General features: G+C 49.9%; 1 protein-coding gene across 1 annotated transcript in view; it reads left to right on the top strand.

The window, feature by feature from the left end:
- SDK1 (sidekick cell adhesion molecule 1) overlaps nt 1–14,986 on the top strand; it is a 652,070-nt gene that overhangs the window by 581,071 nt on the left and 56,013 nt on the right. The window contains exon 35 of the mRNA XM_021675988.2: nt 13,948–14,063. Within this exon, the coding sequence (XP_021531663.2) occupies nt 13,948–14,063 (116 nt within the window). The remainder of the gene's footprint in view (nt 1–13,947; nt 14,064–14,986) is intronic.

Below are 14,986 nucleotides of genomic sequence, written 5' to 3'. Positions count from 1 at the left end.
TCTCTGGGATCCCTCCAGTCGCCACACTAGCAGCCAGCGGAGGCCTCTTTCTTTAGCACCCACTTGCTCAGCCACTTGCTGGCAAGAAAGGGAGCAAGAAAGCCCCGAGGTGTGGGCCCGCCCTTCAGCTGTTCAGCCAGGGAGAGGGAGGATCACCAGCCTGGGCCTTCGTGACCTTCTCTGGGGTCCAGCCTGCAAGGGTTGGGGCCTCCCATGAGTGGCAGAGCTCAGGGCAAACTGGGGGCTACAGGTGGGCTCTGCACCATAGGAGAAGCTGGCCCATCCTCCTAGAGGAGGGAAGCGCTGTCTCCATGGGTGTGGCCGGGCAGACCACCCCTCCCAGGGGCTTGAATCTCCCATAGAAGTGGGGTTCACACCCAACCCACTGTTGGGAGTGTACCTGGGACACCAGATTTGAAAGGGCTTTGATGGCAGTTTTTCACGCCACCCCCAGGCTTCTCTCAATCCCTGGCCCTGCTTCTCCTCCCCAGCCACACTCTCCCTGAGAGAACTCGCCCCCCTTTGCCTGTGTTTCTGCTGTTCAGCTTCTAGTTGGGTTAATCTCAAGCATGCACAGAAGTAGATAGACGAGTGCAAGCATATCACTCTCCTTGAATTTGGCCTTAGTGTGCTCCGTAGATACTGCGTTGTTTACAGATGGAAGGTTGGGGGGCAGCCCTGCTGCAGGTGCCATTTCCCCAACAGCACATGCTCACTCTGTGTCACTCTGTCTCTGTGACAGCACTGTTTCTGCAGGAAAGTATTTTTTAATTGAGGCATGTACAGTATTTTTTTTCAGACATAATGCTATTGCACACTGACCAGACTGGTATAGGAGTAGGATAGCTTTTATATTCACTGGGAAACCAAAAAAGGTATGTGACTCCCCTTTTCAAAGATCTGGAACCAAACTCACAGTATCTCCACAGCCCGGCTGTGTCAAGAACACTCCTGCACTCGCCACCCAGCTCAACTGCAAGGCACCATGGCCAGTCCTGTTTCATCCATACACCCACCCGCTCCCCTCCCATACCATCCTGAAGCAGCTCTCAGACTTCATATGCAGTCTACAACATCATATCATTTTATTCACAAATACTGTCAGCATGTATCCCTACAAGAACCCTTCAACACACGTATTAGTCAGGGTTCTCTAGAGGGACAGAACCAATAGCCTCTATATAAATATATATTATATCTATATATTATATGTGTATATAGAATATATATTAATAGCTATATATCATGTGTTTATATGAATATATTTATATTAATATATAATATATACTATATATAAATCTAAAAATACAAATATAAAATATATAAATATTTATATATACATATATTATGTATATACATTAAAGGAGAGTTCATTGAATATTAACTTACACAATCACAAGGTCCCACAATGGGCTGGGATGTTGCCACTACTGGGGACAGGAAAGCTGTTCCTTCTGGCAAAAAAGGTTCATCAGAGTTTACAGACTCAGTGATCCCAGCTTCAACGGGGTCCTCCCACACATCCCCATTCCAAGTTGCAGGGTCCCAGTCTTGTTCAGTCAGTGCCCTCAGTTTAACAGTAGACACCTGGGGAGGCTGCACGTGCACCTTTCGTTGCAGGTCAGCCGCTCACATGATGAGAGCTTGTGTCTGTTTTGCCACAATTTCAGCTCTTTCTCTACAGGAGAGGAGACTGTCACTCAAGGCAATCTTAGCAGATTTGAGACTCAGTATCTCCTTCTGAAGCCAGGAGACAGAATCCCTGAGTTCATCATTTTCTTTCATTACTTAGTCCACTGAACTGAGGAGCAACCAACCAGCTTCATTACATTTCTTGGTTCTCCACATATGGCCAAAGGTATTATGTATAGAGTCACTAAACTTGCCTCTCATGAGTGGTGAATCAGGAGTGTCAAATGCTGTTTTGAATAACTCTCTAAACAGTTCATGTCAAGGGTTATCAGCATCACAATCACAGTATATATATATATATGTAATATGTATATTATGCATATATATTTGATAAACTCCGATATATATAGTGTATATGGGAGTTTATATATATATATTAATATATATATTTATATACATATAGTTAATATTTTTTTTTATATTTAATAAACTTCCTTATATGTTTAGGTATTTATTAGGTATAAACTTACACAATCACAAGGTCCCACAATAGGCTATCTGCAAGCTTGAGGAGCAAGAAGAGCCAGTCTGAGTCTCAAAACTGAACTTGGAGTCTGATGTTCAAGGGCAGGAAGCATCCAGCATGGGAGAAAGATGTAGGCTGGGAAGCTAGGCCAGTCTCTCTCATTTCACTTTTTTCCTGCCTGCTTTACATTTGCTGGCAGCTGATTAGATGGTGGCCACCAGATTAAGGGTGGGTCTGCCTTCCCCAGCCCACTGACTCAAATGTTCATCTATTTTGCTAACACCCTCACAGACATACCTAGGATTCATACTTTGAATCCTTCAATCCAATGAAGTTGGATTGAACACTCAGTATTAAACATCGCAGTGTATAACTACAAAGTCATTCTTATACCCAGGAAAATTAACAATAATGCCTTAGTGTAATCAAATATCCAGTCCACATTCGAATTCCCATGGAATTTTCTGTTCTGACAGCCCACAGTCCTGTCCTTCCAGACTTGTCAGCCCCAACCCATGCCATTGAAACCATGATGCATATGTATGAGCTTCTTTAAAAAAATTGTATTTTTATTTGACAAATAATAATCATATACATTTATGGGGCACAAAGTAACATTTACGGTGTGGAATGATTAAATCAGGCTAATTAGCATATGCATCACATCACATACTGTTATATTTTTGTGGTGAAAACATTTAAAACCTACTCTTCTAGCAACTCTGAAATAGTGCACTGTGATTTCTTGTAGTCACGTGATTCACTGCTTGTTGCAAAGTCTAGTGGCTGCTTGTGTCCCTAGTCTTGCCCTGGCCTTTGATTTGAGGAATGGCTTCCAGAGCCTGGTTTCCAGAGCACTCTGCCCTGGCCGCCCCAGCTCCACTTCTCTCTGGGGTTACTTGGGGTTCAGCTTTCCCCCGTCCCTCCCCCACATCACTCCCCATCCTCAGCTGCCTCTGGAGTCACAACTCCCATATGAGTCCCCTCCCATCTGGAAGACTCTGGTAGAACCCAGGCCTGCAAGTCCGACTGTCTGCCTGTCATCTCTGCCGGGGGACCCACAAACTCCTTAACACAACTTGTCCAAAATGGCATTTCTGTGTAATAGCCAAGAGCAGGCACTTAGAAGCCAGAAGGCCTAGGTCTGGCTCCTGGCTCTGTTCCCATAATCCTGGACAAATTACTCCGCCTCCCTGGGGCTCAGTCTCCTCACCTGCAGGGCTGCATAGGGGACCAGATCCTTAGAGGGGCCCTCGGAGCAGTGCTGCAGGAGCTCTGCCTGGGAGTGAAGCCATCGCTGTCCCTCTCCAGCCTCTTGGCAGCAGCAGCAACGGTGGCAACAAGCCTGCTCACATATTGCCCTGGGAAGAGTGCGTCCACCCACCCCAAAAATCCATGACGGAAACCCCAGCCTCAGCCCAAGTCTCTCCACCACACCCAGGCATTACATATTGTCAGAAGCTGCTTTTGCCACAGGAAAGCAGAGTTCAAGAGTTTCAGTAAAGCCCTTCTGTCCCTCAAAGCTTAGTACCCTTACTATCTGGACCTTTATCAAAAGTTTCGAAAGTCCCAGCCTAGAAAAGCAGCATAGACCTTCAAGCAAGGCAGATTGAGGTGCAAATCTAGCCCATTATGGGGGATGTGACTTAACCCCTCGAGGCCTCTGCTCATGTGGTTCCCTGGTCACTGCGACTGGTGGATTCCAGGCCCTTTCTAGCAGGTCCACCTCTGTCACTCTTCTCCGTGTCACAGCCCCGCCCTTGCTCAGACTGCCCTCTGTAGCCTGCGTCCTTGCAGAAGCTCCTCCAGGCTGGGTCCCCTCATCCTGTGCACTTCCCAGCTACAGCCAAAGCCACCTTTCTCATGTACAGCTTTGACTGTATCACTCTCCGCTTTCAAACCTTCGCAGAGAAACCTCTGATCTCTAAAGCCGTTCAGTCCCCCAGACATGCTGCGCCCTCTCGCTGGAGCCTTTGAACAGGCAGCCCGCTCCACCTCAGCTGCTGTCCCCTCCCTGCCCCTTACTCTCCATGTGTAACTCTCCTTTCCACTCCTCAAGTCTCTCCTAGATGCGCCTGGCCTGGGGAGCCCTCCTCAGCCCAGGCACTGCCCAGGGAGCCCTGCTGCTCACCCCAACAGTGCTCTGGGCTCATCCCCAGCACAGAGCCCATCCCTAGGGCTAGAATGGCCTGCTCACCTGCCCTTGGGCTGCTCTAGACTGTGCACCATGTGAGGACAAGTGCCCCGTGCCATCCCAGACACACAGATCCTCCCTCAGGAGCCAGTGCCTCTCACGGTACCTAGTGGAGAAGTGTTCGGAGAGGACTTAGCAGATGGATGTTGCTTCCTGGCTAACAAGGGCTTCCTCTGTCCTTCCCCAGACTCTTTAGGACAAGGCCAGAGGTGCTAGGGCCATAGCTAGGAAAGTCAGGCTCTGCAATGAGACCATCTAGACTGGAATTCCAGTCTTGCTTCTTCTTGGAGCATGCTATTTAACTTTTCATCTTATTAAACAGAAATAACGAGATTGGCCTGCAGCAATCCGCCTTGCAGATCACACGGGTAAACATGAGATCTTGGCCCTCTCTCCCGCCTGGGGTTAGAGCAGCGGGGCGGCCCAGGCTGGCCAGGACGGAGACTGGTGGTACTTTGCCCCCGTTAAGAGTTCTCAGGGCCAGCTGTGATGGCTTATGCCTGTAATCCCAGCACTTTGGGAGGCCGAGGTGGGAGGATCGCTTGAGCTCCAGATATGAGACCAGCCTGAGCAACGTAGCAAAACCTCTTCTCTACCAAAAAAAAAAAAAAAGAAGCAATTAGGCATGGTGATGCATGCTGTAGTTCCAGCTACTCAGGTCCTGTAGGACCTCAGGAGCCCCGAAGGTCGAGGCTGCAGTGAGCTGTGATCATGCCACTGCACTCCGGTCTGGGAGACAGAGCAAGACACCATTTCAGGGGGAAAAAAAAAAAAAAAAAGAAGTTATTTGAAAACATTCTTCTGCAAGGATAAAAAGGATGGATGTTTTGCGGTCAAGGCCTAATGGCCAGCCAGGCCGGCCTCGTATGAGGCTGTAAAACCCCATTCGTAGCTTCTGCGGTGGTGTACGGGGGAGCGGAATGCCTGCTGCCGGCCTTGGGCTTGCTTTCCTGAGTTGGTCAGTTTGTCCTGCTGCTCTTTGTTGGCCTGGCCTGTTTCTTCCACCCTCGTTTGCCCCCGGTTCTTGTAAACAGTGTTCCTTTGACCTTCCCCTAGAGGACCAGAGATCACCTGGTATCTGGCACAGCAGCTCCAGGCCTTCAGATGTGGGAGGACTGTAGGAATCTCAGGAGGACCCCCACCCTCTGCCTGCGGTGGTCTCCTTTGTCATACACGACAGGTACTGGCCACATGCAAGCAGATGCAGGGCTTAAAGATTATCCTCATTTCACAGGTGAGAAAAAGCAAAGTGCAGATGCTTTCAGAGGGTTCTGCAGGAATGCTCAGCTGGTCAGTGGGACCAAGACGCACAGCCCTGACCACTGTATCTAAGGCAGCAAGGCCCTGTGGAATCCAATCACAACTGAGAGAGAGGGCTTCAGGATGTGGGCACTGAGGGCGTGAAGCCAGCTTGTGCCCTCCTTCCAGCCTCACTTGCCCCGTGGGGCCTCTCATGTCACGTCAGCTGCCTCCATGGAAATATCATATAGCTCCTGTTGTCTGCAGGCTGTCACAGAAGTGCCACCTTCTGCTAGCGGCCCACGCCCATCACACACACACCCCTCACAAGGGTCCCAGAGTGGCCAGAACTTGCTGCCAGTACACACTGCGCTCCTGACAGCTCTGGGGTTAAAGGATGGGGACAAGATCACAAGGGTGGGTCACCTGGGCCAGGTGCCTTGAATTCTGCCCCAGGGCTCTGCACTTGACGCACCAACTCACAGTCTAACCTCTGCTCTCGTCCCAGCCCTTCTGAACTTCCCTCCCTTTGCCTCAGAACAGGATCTGCAGATAGCTCAGGGGTCATGTCTAGCCCATGACCTGTTCTTATAAATAAAGTTTTATTAGAACATTGCCACATCCATGCTTGTTGTTGGTGGCTGCTTTTGCCATAAGAAGGTGGAGTTGAATAGTTGCAACAAAGCCCTTATGTCCCTCAAAGCTTGACATCCTTACTACCTCTTTACCTAAAGTTTTGCAACTCCCACCTTAGAGAAGCAGCTTGGACCTTAGAGTTAGGCAGATCCAAGTTCAGATCTAGCTCATTCTGAGGCCTGTGACTTAACCCCTCAAAGCCTCAGGTTTGTTTTTGTTTTCGTTTTTTTTTTTTTTTTTTTTTTTTTTTTTTTCGTGTGTGTGTGTGTGTGTGTGTGTGTGTTGAGACAGAGTCTTGCTTTGTCACCCAGGCTGGAGTCCAGTGACATGATCTCGGCTCACTGCAACCTCTGCCTCCCAGGTTGGAGCACTTCTCTTGCCACAGCCTCCCAAGTAACTGAGATTATAGATGCACACCACCATGCCCAGCCAATTTTTGTATTTCTAGTAGAGACGGGCTTTCACCATGTTGGTTAGGGTGGTGTTGAACTCCTGACTTCAGGTGATCATCCCACCTCAGCCTCCCAAAGTGCTAGGATTACAGATGTGAGCCACCTCACCCAGCCTTAGTTTTCTCAAAGGGGAATAAAGTCTTTCTCCAATAGGTTGAGTTTTGTGAGTACAAACTGCATATAATGCAATTGATGAGTTAGGAGCTGTGGATTGCAGCATGGAGGAACACCACTGGTTGTGATGCCGCCATGATCTGTGAGGACCCGGATCTTGCGTGATGGGGGCTCACTCTGCGGGCCAGGAAGCAAGCACAGTCCTCAAGCAACAGAGCTGGCTGGCTCGAGTGGCTTTTAACTTCGTTTATGTTAACAGTGGACGATGATGGCGACTGAGCTGATAAGCAGGTGTAAGCGCTATTTCCTGATGATGGGAAGCAAAGATCATTACTGGATGAAATCAAATGCCAGGTTTGTCTCAGTATTGAGGGTTTGGAGTTAACCATTTAAATGGAAATGTCTATAAGACAGATACGTTTGTTATCATGAGTCTGAAGCTCTCTGGCCTCAACCTCCTTTTCCTATGGAGACAACTTTTTAAAACCCAGTCTTTAAAGCCACTCCATTTGTTAGGATTGCAGCTGCCATGTCACAGCAGAGCAGACTAAGGCCTGCCCCCCAGCGCTGTGGAAGGAGAGTGTCCCCTGCCCCAGCCGCCACACCTGTGCTGCTCTCAGCCCCTCACCTGGAGTGCCCTGCCTTTCTCTCCACACATCCTGTGCTCAGTTGGAACTTAGAGCACGCAGCAACTCAGTCCTCGTCTGTGTTCTCAAGTCACCTGTACTCAGAGTCACTCAAATTAACCCATGCACAGTTCTACAATTTGTCATCCTCACTGACACACCTGCCAGTAAAAACCCCACCTCAACTAAAACTACAAAAATTAGGCAGGTGTGGTGGCAGGCACCTGTAATCCCAGCTACTTGGGAGGCTTGAGTTCAATTGCTTGAACCCAAGAGGCAGAGGTTGCAGTGAGCCGAGATCACACCACTGCACTCCAGTCTAGGTGACAGAGCGAGACTCCGTCTCAAAAAAAAACAAAAAAAGTCAGGAGCATCTCTTACATTTCTTCTGCATGGTGCCTGTAGTGCCCTGCCCAGAGCTGGGTCTAGCTGTGTGTAAAAACACATGGCCCTGCACACCCACATCATGAAATCCAACATTGATGGCAAGGGCTGCACCAAACTCCAGCCAGTCTTGGAGACCTCAGAACGTGCAGAGGCTAGGCAGAGGCTGACACCTTCCTAGAGGAGCTGGAGCTACAGCAGGGATGTATCAGTCATCTGTTACCACGTAACAAATGATCCCAGCATAGCAACCTAAAACAACACACATCTCCTACCTTGGTTTCCGTCGGCCAGAAATCTGGGCACACTTAGCTAGGTCCTCACTTTAGGATCTCTGGCACAGTAACACCCAGGCCTGTGGTCTTCTCTGAAAGTTGAACCGGGGAAGGATGCATTTCCAGGCTCACCCATGCAGTTGCTAGTGGGATTTCATTTCTCGTAGGCTACTAGACTTGAGTTCTTTGCCATGAAGGGCCTCTGCATGGGGCCTCTCACAATATGGCAGCTGGCTTCATTAGCAAGGGCTGGCCAGAATGCAAGAGCATGCAAGCAGGAGAGAAGGTACAGGCTCTTGTTGCTGAGTTACAGTGGTACCACGTTCTACTCCTTAGAAGCAAGCCACATATCCAGCCCACATTCAAGGGAAGGAGATTCCCAAGGACGTGAGTACCAGGAGGTAGATCTGCAAACAGCTCAGGGGTCAGACCCAGCCCATTACCTGTTCTTGTAAAGTTTTATTGGAGCACCACCACACCCATGCATTATGAACTGTTAGAGGCTGCTTTCGCCATAGGAAGACAGAGTTGAATAGTTGCGAAAAAGCCCTTACATCCCTCAGCTCATGTAGGGACCTGAAGCTCCTGGTGGGCAGGGTGGATGGCTGCTCAGCTGGCTGGGGTGCACCAGGCATCATGTCCTTTTTTCCTGGTGCTGTGCACTTGCCCATATCTGGGGCTCTGCATTTCCTGGGTTGCCTGCTCAGGCTCTGCCCCTTGCTTTTTACACTTCTGCCTTGAGTCATTGCTCTCTGCCTCCAATTCTCACTTATCCCCACCTGAGTAGAATCCCTTTAAACCTCCTGATGCATTGAGAAGGCCTCTGGAGCTGCAGAATCATCCAGACCTGGAACCTGTCTCCAAGTTCCCCCTGCTCTGGGGAGCAGATCACTGGCAAGGTTTGCAGAAAAAGGTATATTAGATCAGAGAATCCTATTTCCCATAGTTCCACAGGGAATCAGAAAGAGTATCTCACCAGGAAAATGTTATCATTAAAGCAAACTGAGGAATATAAAATTTTTTTTAAATCATGTAAACAATTATTTCATTATATTAACACATTAACATTGATTGTTAAATTATCCATTTAAACCTTGCTTTACCCAAACAGTAAATCAATGAGCTACAAAAGCTGAAAGTAGAGATCTAGTGTGACCTATTATGGTTTAATGCCACTCTAGCCACAGCAGGTGCCTGACATGGCACAGGGCAGCTCCGGTGACAGGAGGTGTGGCACAGGGTGGCTATAGTGACAGCAGACACCCAGCATGGCACAGGGTGGCTTTGGCAACAAAAGATGCCCAGAATGGCACAGGGTGGCTTTGGCAAAAACAGATACCTGGCATGGCACAGTGTGGCTTTGACAACAGCAGATGCCCGGCATTGGCACAGCATGGTTCTGGCAACAGTAGACACCCAGTGTGGCACAGGGTGGATTAGCAGTAGGATGACCAGCTCTCTGGTGTGAACCCAACAGGCATCCCCATGTTCCCACCTCTCTCCTCTTTCTCCTTCCATCTCTACAGTGCCCTTGTAGTGCCCTTGTTCCCTGGCCCACTGTCACGTGTCAAATCCTCCCTGTTATTTAAGGACCAGCCTGATGTTCTGCTTTCCCAGAAATATCCATGTCCCCAACTGGAGAGTGCTCTCTCTAGGGCCCTGACCATGTTCTCACACTCCCCCTGGCACCATGATTATTGTGATGTGTGCCTCTCTGGTGAAACTTGTCTTAGACATCTGGTGTTGAAGTCCCAGGCTTAGGCCCTGGTTAATATTTGGGAAGATTTTGGCAGGGTTAGACTGGGACAACAAACAACCTCCAAACCTCAGTGGCTAGTCCCTCCCACTGCTGCCCTCCGAGTGCTGGCGTCATCTCTTCTTCCTGCTGTTTTTGTCCCAAGACTCTGACTAGGGGTGCAGCCCCCACGTGACTGGCCAGCCTCAAGGCTGCAGGAAGAGAAGGTTGCAGGCCGTGTGACCCTCTGGAAAGTGAGCCATTTGGTCGCATAGGGCCAGAGGATGAAATGTGCAGCCCTCCCTCAGCTGGGGCTACCGCCAGTCCCAGGGCCATGTCACTGTCCCCAGATCAGATGAACAACCCTTGGTCTGGAGGACGGTGAATGTTTTGAATGAGTAAGTGGAGCCTGAATGAATGAGCATCATTCTCCCTGCAGTTAATTCCTACAGCTCTGAAAAGTTTCCCTCACTCTCTGAAGCCTCCACTGCTCCACCAACTGCCATATAGGACCTTTTTTCTTTTTCTCCTGAGGTTTGAGCCACACCAGTGCCTGTCCAGCTGCCTCACCTTGTAGCAGAGGTTCCTAAGCCCTGAAATGAGGGACCTGCAGCCCAGGGCTGCCGTGCAGGGCCCAGGTTTGCCCTGGGTCTGGTGGAACACGGAGTTAGAACCATGAGCTGAGGTGACGCTCTCCACCTACCAGCAAATTCAGACTGAGTCAGGGACAGCCACTGCATCCTAGCTGCTGCTCTTGATCCAACTGAAGCTAGCTGGCCACATAGGGATGGCAAGCCCAGGGAGGTTGGGCGAGGTGACAGAACACTGTCCTCGCTGCTATGTGGGGCTTACCTGTAGTGTCCAGTCCACCCCTTCCTGCAGAGGCAGGAGGCCCCAGGAGAGCCACACCACAGCCCGGCTTATCCCCCAACACCAACTGTGCAAGGTCATCCAAGCAGCCAGCCAGAATTCCAGAACATTTCAGAAATGTCAGGAATTCAAAAATGGCTGTCAGGTGAGGGTCCCTCCAGAAGTCCTGGAACCTTCTTTCTCATTGCCTCAGTGTTATATGTAAATTTTCAGTACCGCAAAAGAAGTAGCACTCAAATATCAATTTTCTCTCAGCAAGGCAACTTTACTTTCTGCAGAAAGGGTGCTACTCACCAGCAGCCCTGCCACAAGAGCACACCGAACAGTGGAGGCAGGGCCATTTATGTCTAATGCATCCACCTACTGCTGTGTCCTGATTCCATTGGCTGGAAGTGGACCTCACAGTCTAGGCTGCACCCAGGTGGCTAACAACTTAAAACTTTCCTAAATAGGTAAAGGCAGAGGAGAACAACGGAAAAGAGGAAGTAACTTGAAGAACGCTTACTAGAGAGGCAAAACTACTTCCACATAAGGAAGAGGAATAAGCTATGATCTAAGACTTGCCTGGGCTTGTCCAGACATGCCAGTGCAAATATCTAGGTTAAAGTTTAAGAACTAAGAACACTGGATACACTTATTTCTTTATTATGACTAACAGCAACTCAGGAGTATTTGCAAAGGGTCTAGAACTTTTAAAGAAGCTATTATATATAATGAACTAAGAGAAAAGCTTTGAAGAGGAACTTTTATTTATTTTTATTTTCTACACTTGGCAAGATCCCTCTCCAAGGCCACAGAGGCCCCCTGGCAAGGGTATAAGACCCATCCCACCAAGGACCTGGGTCACTCAGCTCTGCAATGGCATTGCAGCCTGAGTGTGCGCCCCCAGAGAAAACCCCCGCTTTGCACCTTACCCTTTAAATACGAGTTGCAGGCAATCTACCTATCAGCAGACACCAGCCATTGCTGGTCTAAAATGCTTTTTAAAAACAATTTCACTCATTTTTTTTTTTAATAAAAAGCTTCCAAGCTGATATGTATGTCTTCCTTACAGTGGGAAAACAAAAAGCAAACGACAGTCAGATGCTCCCTGGCTCCCAAACCGCACACGCTTTACGAAGAGTGAGAGTTGCACCTGGGCTTGTCAACAGCAGTGCCTTCATGAAAGGCATTCTGCTGTCAGGGTGGAGACCCAGCGGCTTTCAGCAGCCAAAAACTAAATCTCCAAACCAGTATGCTTTGCTCAGTGTTGACATATATTTCTCTCTTCCCTGCTGATGTCCACAAAAAAATGCTTTGGTGCCTGCAGTATTTTTATGGTCCAGAAGCACCTCGATGCAGCATTGGTGGGTGTGGCTCAGCTGCCTGAGACAGGCCCGGGGACCTTTGCCCAGCTCGTGTCCACCCTAGAGAAGGGGGCATATGGGCCTCTGATTTCTGAGGATTCACCTGCAGCTCACACAGGTGGATATCCAGCACTGAATTGGGCTGTCTTTGGAAAGAAACCCTGGGGGTGTCACAGTGGGGTGAGGGCAGTGTCTCACCGACTACCAGGTAATGGCCGCACTCAATTTTGCCTTTCACATTTTAATTGTACAACAGTAATTTTGCAATGGAGTTGCCGATGGCAAACATGCAGAAGACATTAACTTTATTTATGTTTTGGATTATTAATGTGGCTGTTAAAATCCCTCCAGTTAGTTTTGATTGAATTGTTTTTTGTGTGATTCTGTTGTTTAATGGAGCGGTAAATAAGAATTTCTGATAATGAGGCTGAGCATCTGTCACAACAACCTGGTGTGGGTTATTAACATTTCCATTAACGGCAGGGTGGGCAGTGATAATATGGAAACCACACAGTTAGAACAAAATAAATAGTTGGTGTCAGGCTGAGTGGGTGTTAATTACTATCATATTCTGCACTGGGGGGAGAGAGCAGAAAGTGGGGAGGGGTTGACAGGGAAGGGGCGAGTCCTGAGGTCAGTCTCTCCCAAGAAGGCCTCTCCAGAGAGCTGGGTTGCTGGGCCGTCTCCCTCGGACAGCGACTGTTTATCGTCTCCATCAATGGTCTGTAAAGAGACTTGGTCAAAAGGCTGCACTCCTGGGCCACAGCCCCAGCTGCAGGTAAAGAGGAGGGCTTGGCTCGGCCTCCCAGAGACAGGCCCCCTGCACAGCTGCCCTGGAGCTTCCCAGGGCCTAGCTCATGGACAGCCAGGAGATCCCCAGTGGGAGGAGGGAGTAGCAGAGTACAGGCCGTCAAGAGAAAGTGCACAGCATGGAATTTGAAGACGGCGTGAAGCTGGCACGGTGCAGACAGGATGGAGTCGTTCTGCAACGCAGGTGTGTACTCTCTGTAGAGCTCTCAACTCCCTGATGGCTGTGTGGTGAGGTGTGGAGGTGCAGCCACACCCTCCTCATGTGTCTTTGGTTTTTGCATGTACCACTTAGCCCTGCAGACTCAGACAACACCCCGGTGAGCTCCTCCCAGCGGGGAGCAAGGGAGTTGGAGGCAAAGACTAGATCTTCAGAATTTGAAGCCAGAGCTGGCCTCAGAGAGCAAGGTGCAACAATATTCTCAGACATCGGATTCCCTGTCCCCCTTGGAGGGACAGCTCTTTGTGTCCAGACGAGCTTCGTCCACATCAGGGCTATGTAGCCAGGGATGCCTGAACCTGTGATGGGAACACAGCCGATTTTCTCTCATCTCAATCAGAAATATCAGTGACAAAAATCACGGCAGTCAGAAATCCTGTGACTCCCTCACCAACAGAGCCGCGGTGACCTTGTCATGTCCCAGGCATTTCTGGGACCTCAAGTTAACATCCTTAGGACCCAAAAATGCTTTGCCCTCACAGCAGCCATCAGACCAGCCCCTAAGCCTGGTCAGGTACTAACCAAGAAGCACATAGATTAGGATTTCATACCTTTTGTTTCAAATACTCTGCTAACTGTATCTCGGTATAATCGTTTTTCTTTGCAATTCTATATATTTTACTTTATACATTTGAGAACATTGTATGGGACAGGTTTGCAGTCTTCCCTGGCATAAAAGGGCTGAGAGCTCTCACAGGGACACAAAGCCATGGATCCCAGTATTTGATTGTGTCCAAGGCCTCCCAAGCCCAGTTGACGGCCCAGGGCAGAATTGCTCATGTGGCTCCCAGTGGAATTAGGGTACACTCGAGCCCCATGGGCATGTGGGCGAGGGGCCCAGCCAGCTCTGAATGGACATCTCAGCTTCTCTCCATGTTGCTCTTTCCTCAGCCCCTGCCATGGCCCCACAGAACGTGCAGGTGACCCCACTCACGGCCAGCCAGCTGGAGGTCACGTGGGACCCACCACCCCCGGAGAGCCAGAACGGGAACATCCAAGGCTACAAGGCAAGGCCCTTCTGCACGGTCACCTCCCCCCGCTCACTCGTGCACCTCTGGTTCACGGGGTCCTGCCCACTGTGATGCCAGCAGCAGACCCCACAGGCACTCCACCTGGAGAACTGGGGCCCAAGCGTCCAAGCTTGGCTGGGCCTGGCCTCTCAGCTGTGGTCACAGATCTGCTTGTGGGTGGGACCCACCACAAAACAACCCAGGTGGGGGCCCCTGTTCATCCAGTGGCTTCTCCCCACTCTGTCCCCATGGCCTGGCTGGGGAACCCTTCCACTTCTGGGGCCCACCCTGGAGCCCCCAGTACATTGGCTGGCAGTAAAAGAACATGGGGTGCCTGGAAGAGACCGGGTTCCCCATCCTAGCCCCGCCCTTGGGTCACAGTTGGACACTGAGCGATTCCCTTGATTCAGTTGGCCCAGGATAGGGCCCACCGATTGCATTCCTCACAAGGTCACAGATGTGAGGTCCCTGGGATCCCCACTTTGAGAACTGCCACACTCATACATGAGAAGCCCATAGTCCCTGGATTCTCTAGAGATGGGGAAAAAGAAAGGCAGCAGGCCATGGAGTAAAGCGTCAAGTGAGGAATCATGACACAGGCCTGGGTTATCCAGGGGGCAGGAAGCGCCTGGCCGCGTCCCATCCCTGAGGCCTGGCCCACTTAGAGAGTACAGGAGCCTGTACACATCCCAGGTCTGTGCCACAGAAATGCCCCCATCCTTCTCTGGAATAAATTCCCCTGTCTGGTCTGCTGGGGCCCTAGTCAATCAGTCATCAGATTCTGGGGCCTAGCCTGCCCTAATGACTAGTGGGCCAATTAAATGTCCATTTAAAGATGATTTTTGCAGGTATTTTATGAAAATTAATCCCATCCTCCGTGGCAGGGCTGTTACAGTGATGAATGAGCTCATGGAAAGCCC

Source organism: Aotus nancymaae, unplaced genomic scaffold (assembly GCF_030222135.1).
Source record: "Aotus nancymaae isolate 86718 unplaced genomic scaffold, 86718_ANA_hifiasm-v0.15.2.pri h1tg000015l_0, whole genome shotgun sequence".
Classification (NCBI taxonomy): domain Eukaryota; kingdom Metazoa; phylum Chordata; class Mammalia; order Primates; family Aotidae; genus Aotus; species Aotus nancymaae.
This window is presented reverse-complemented; position numbering and strand designations above follow the sequence as displayed.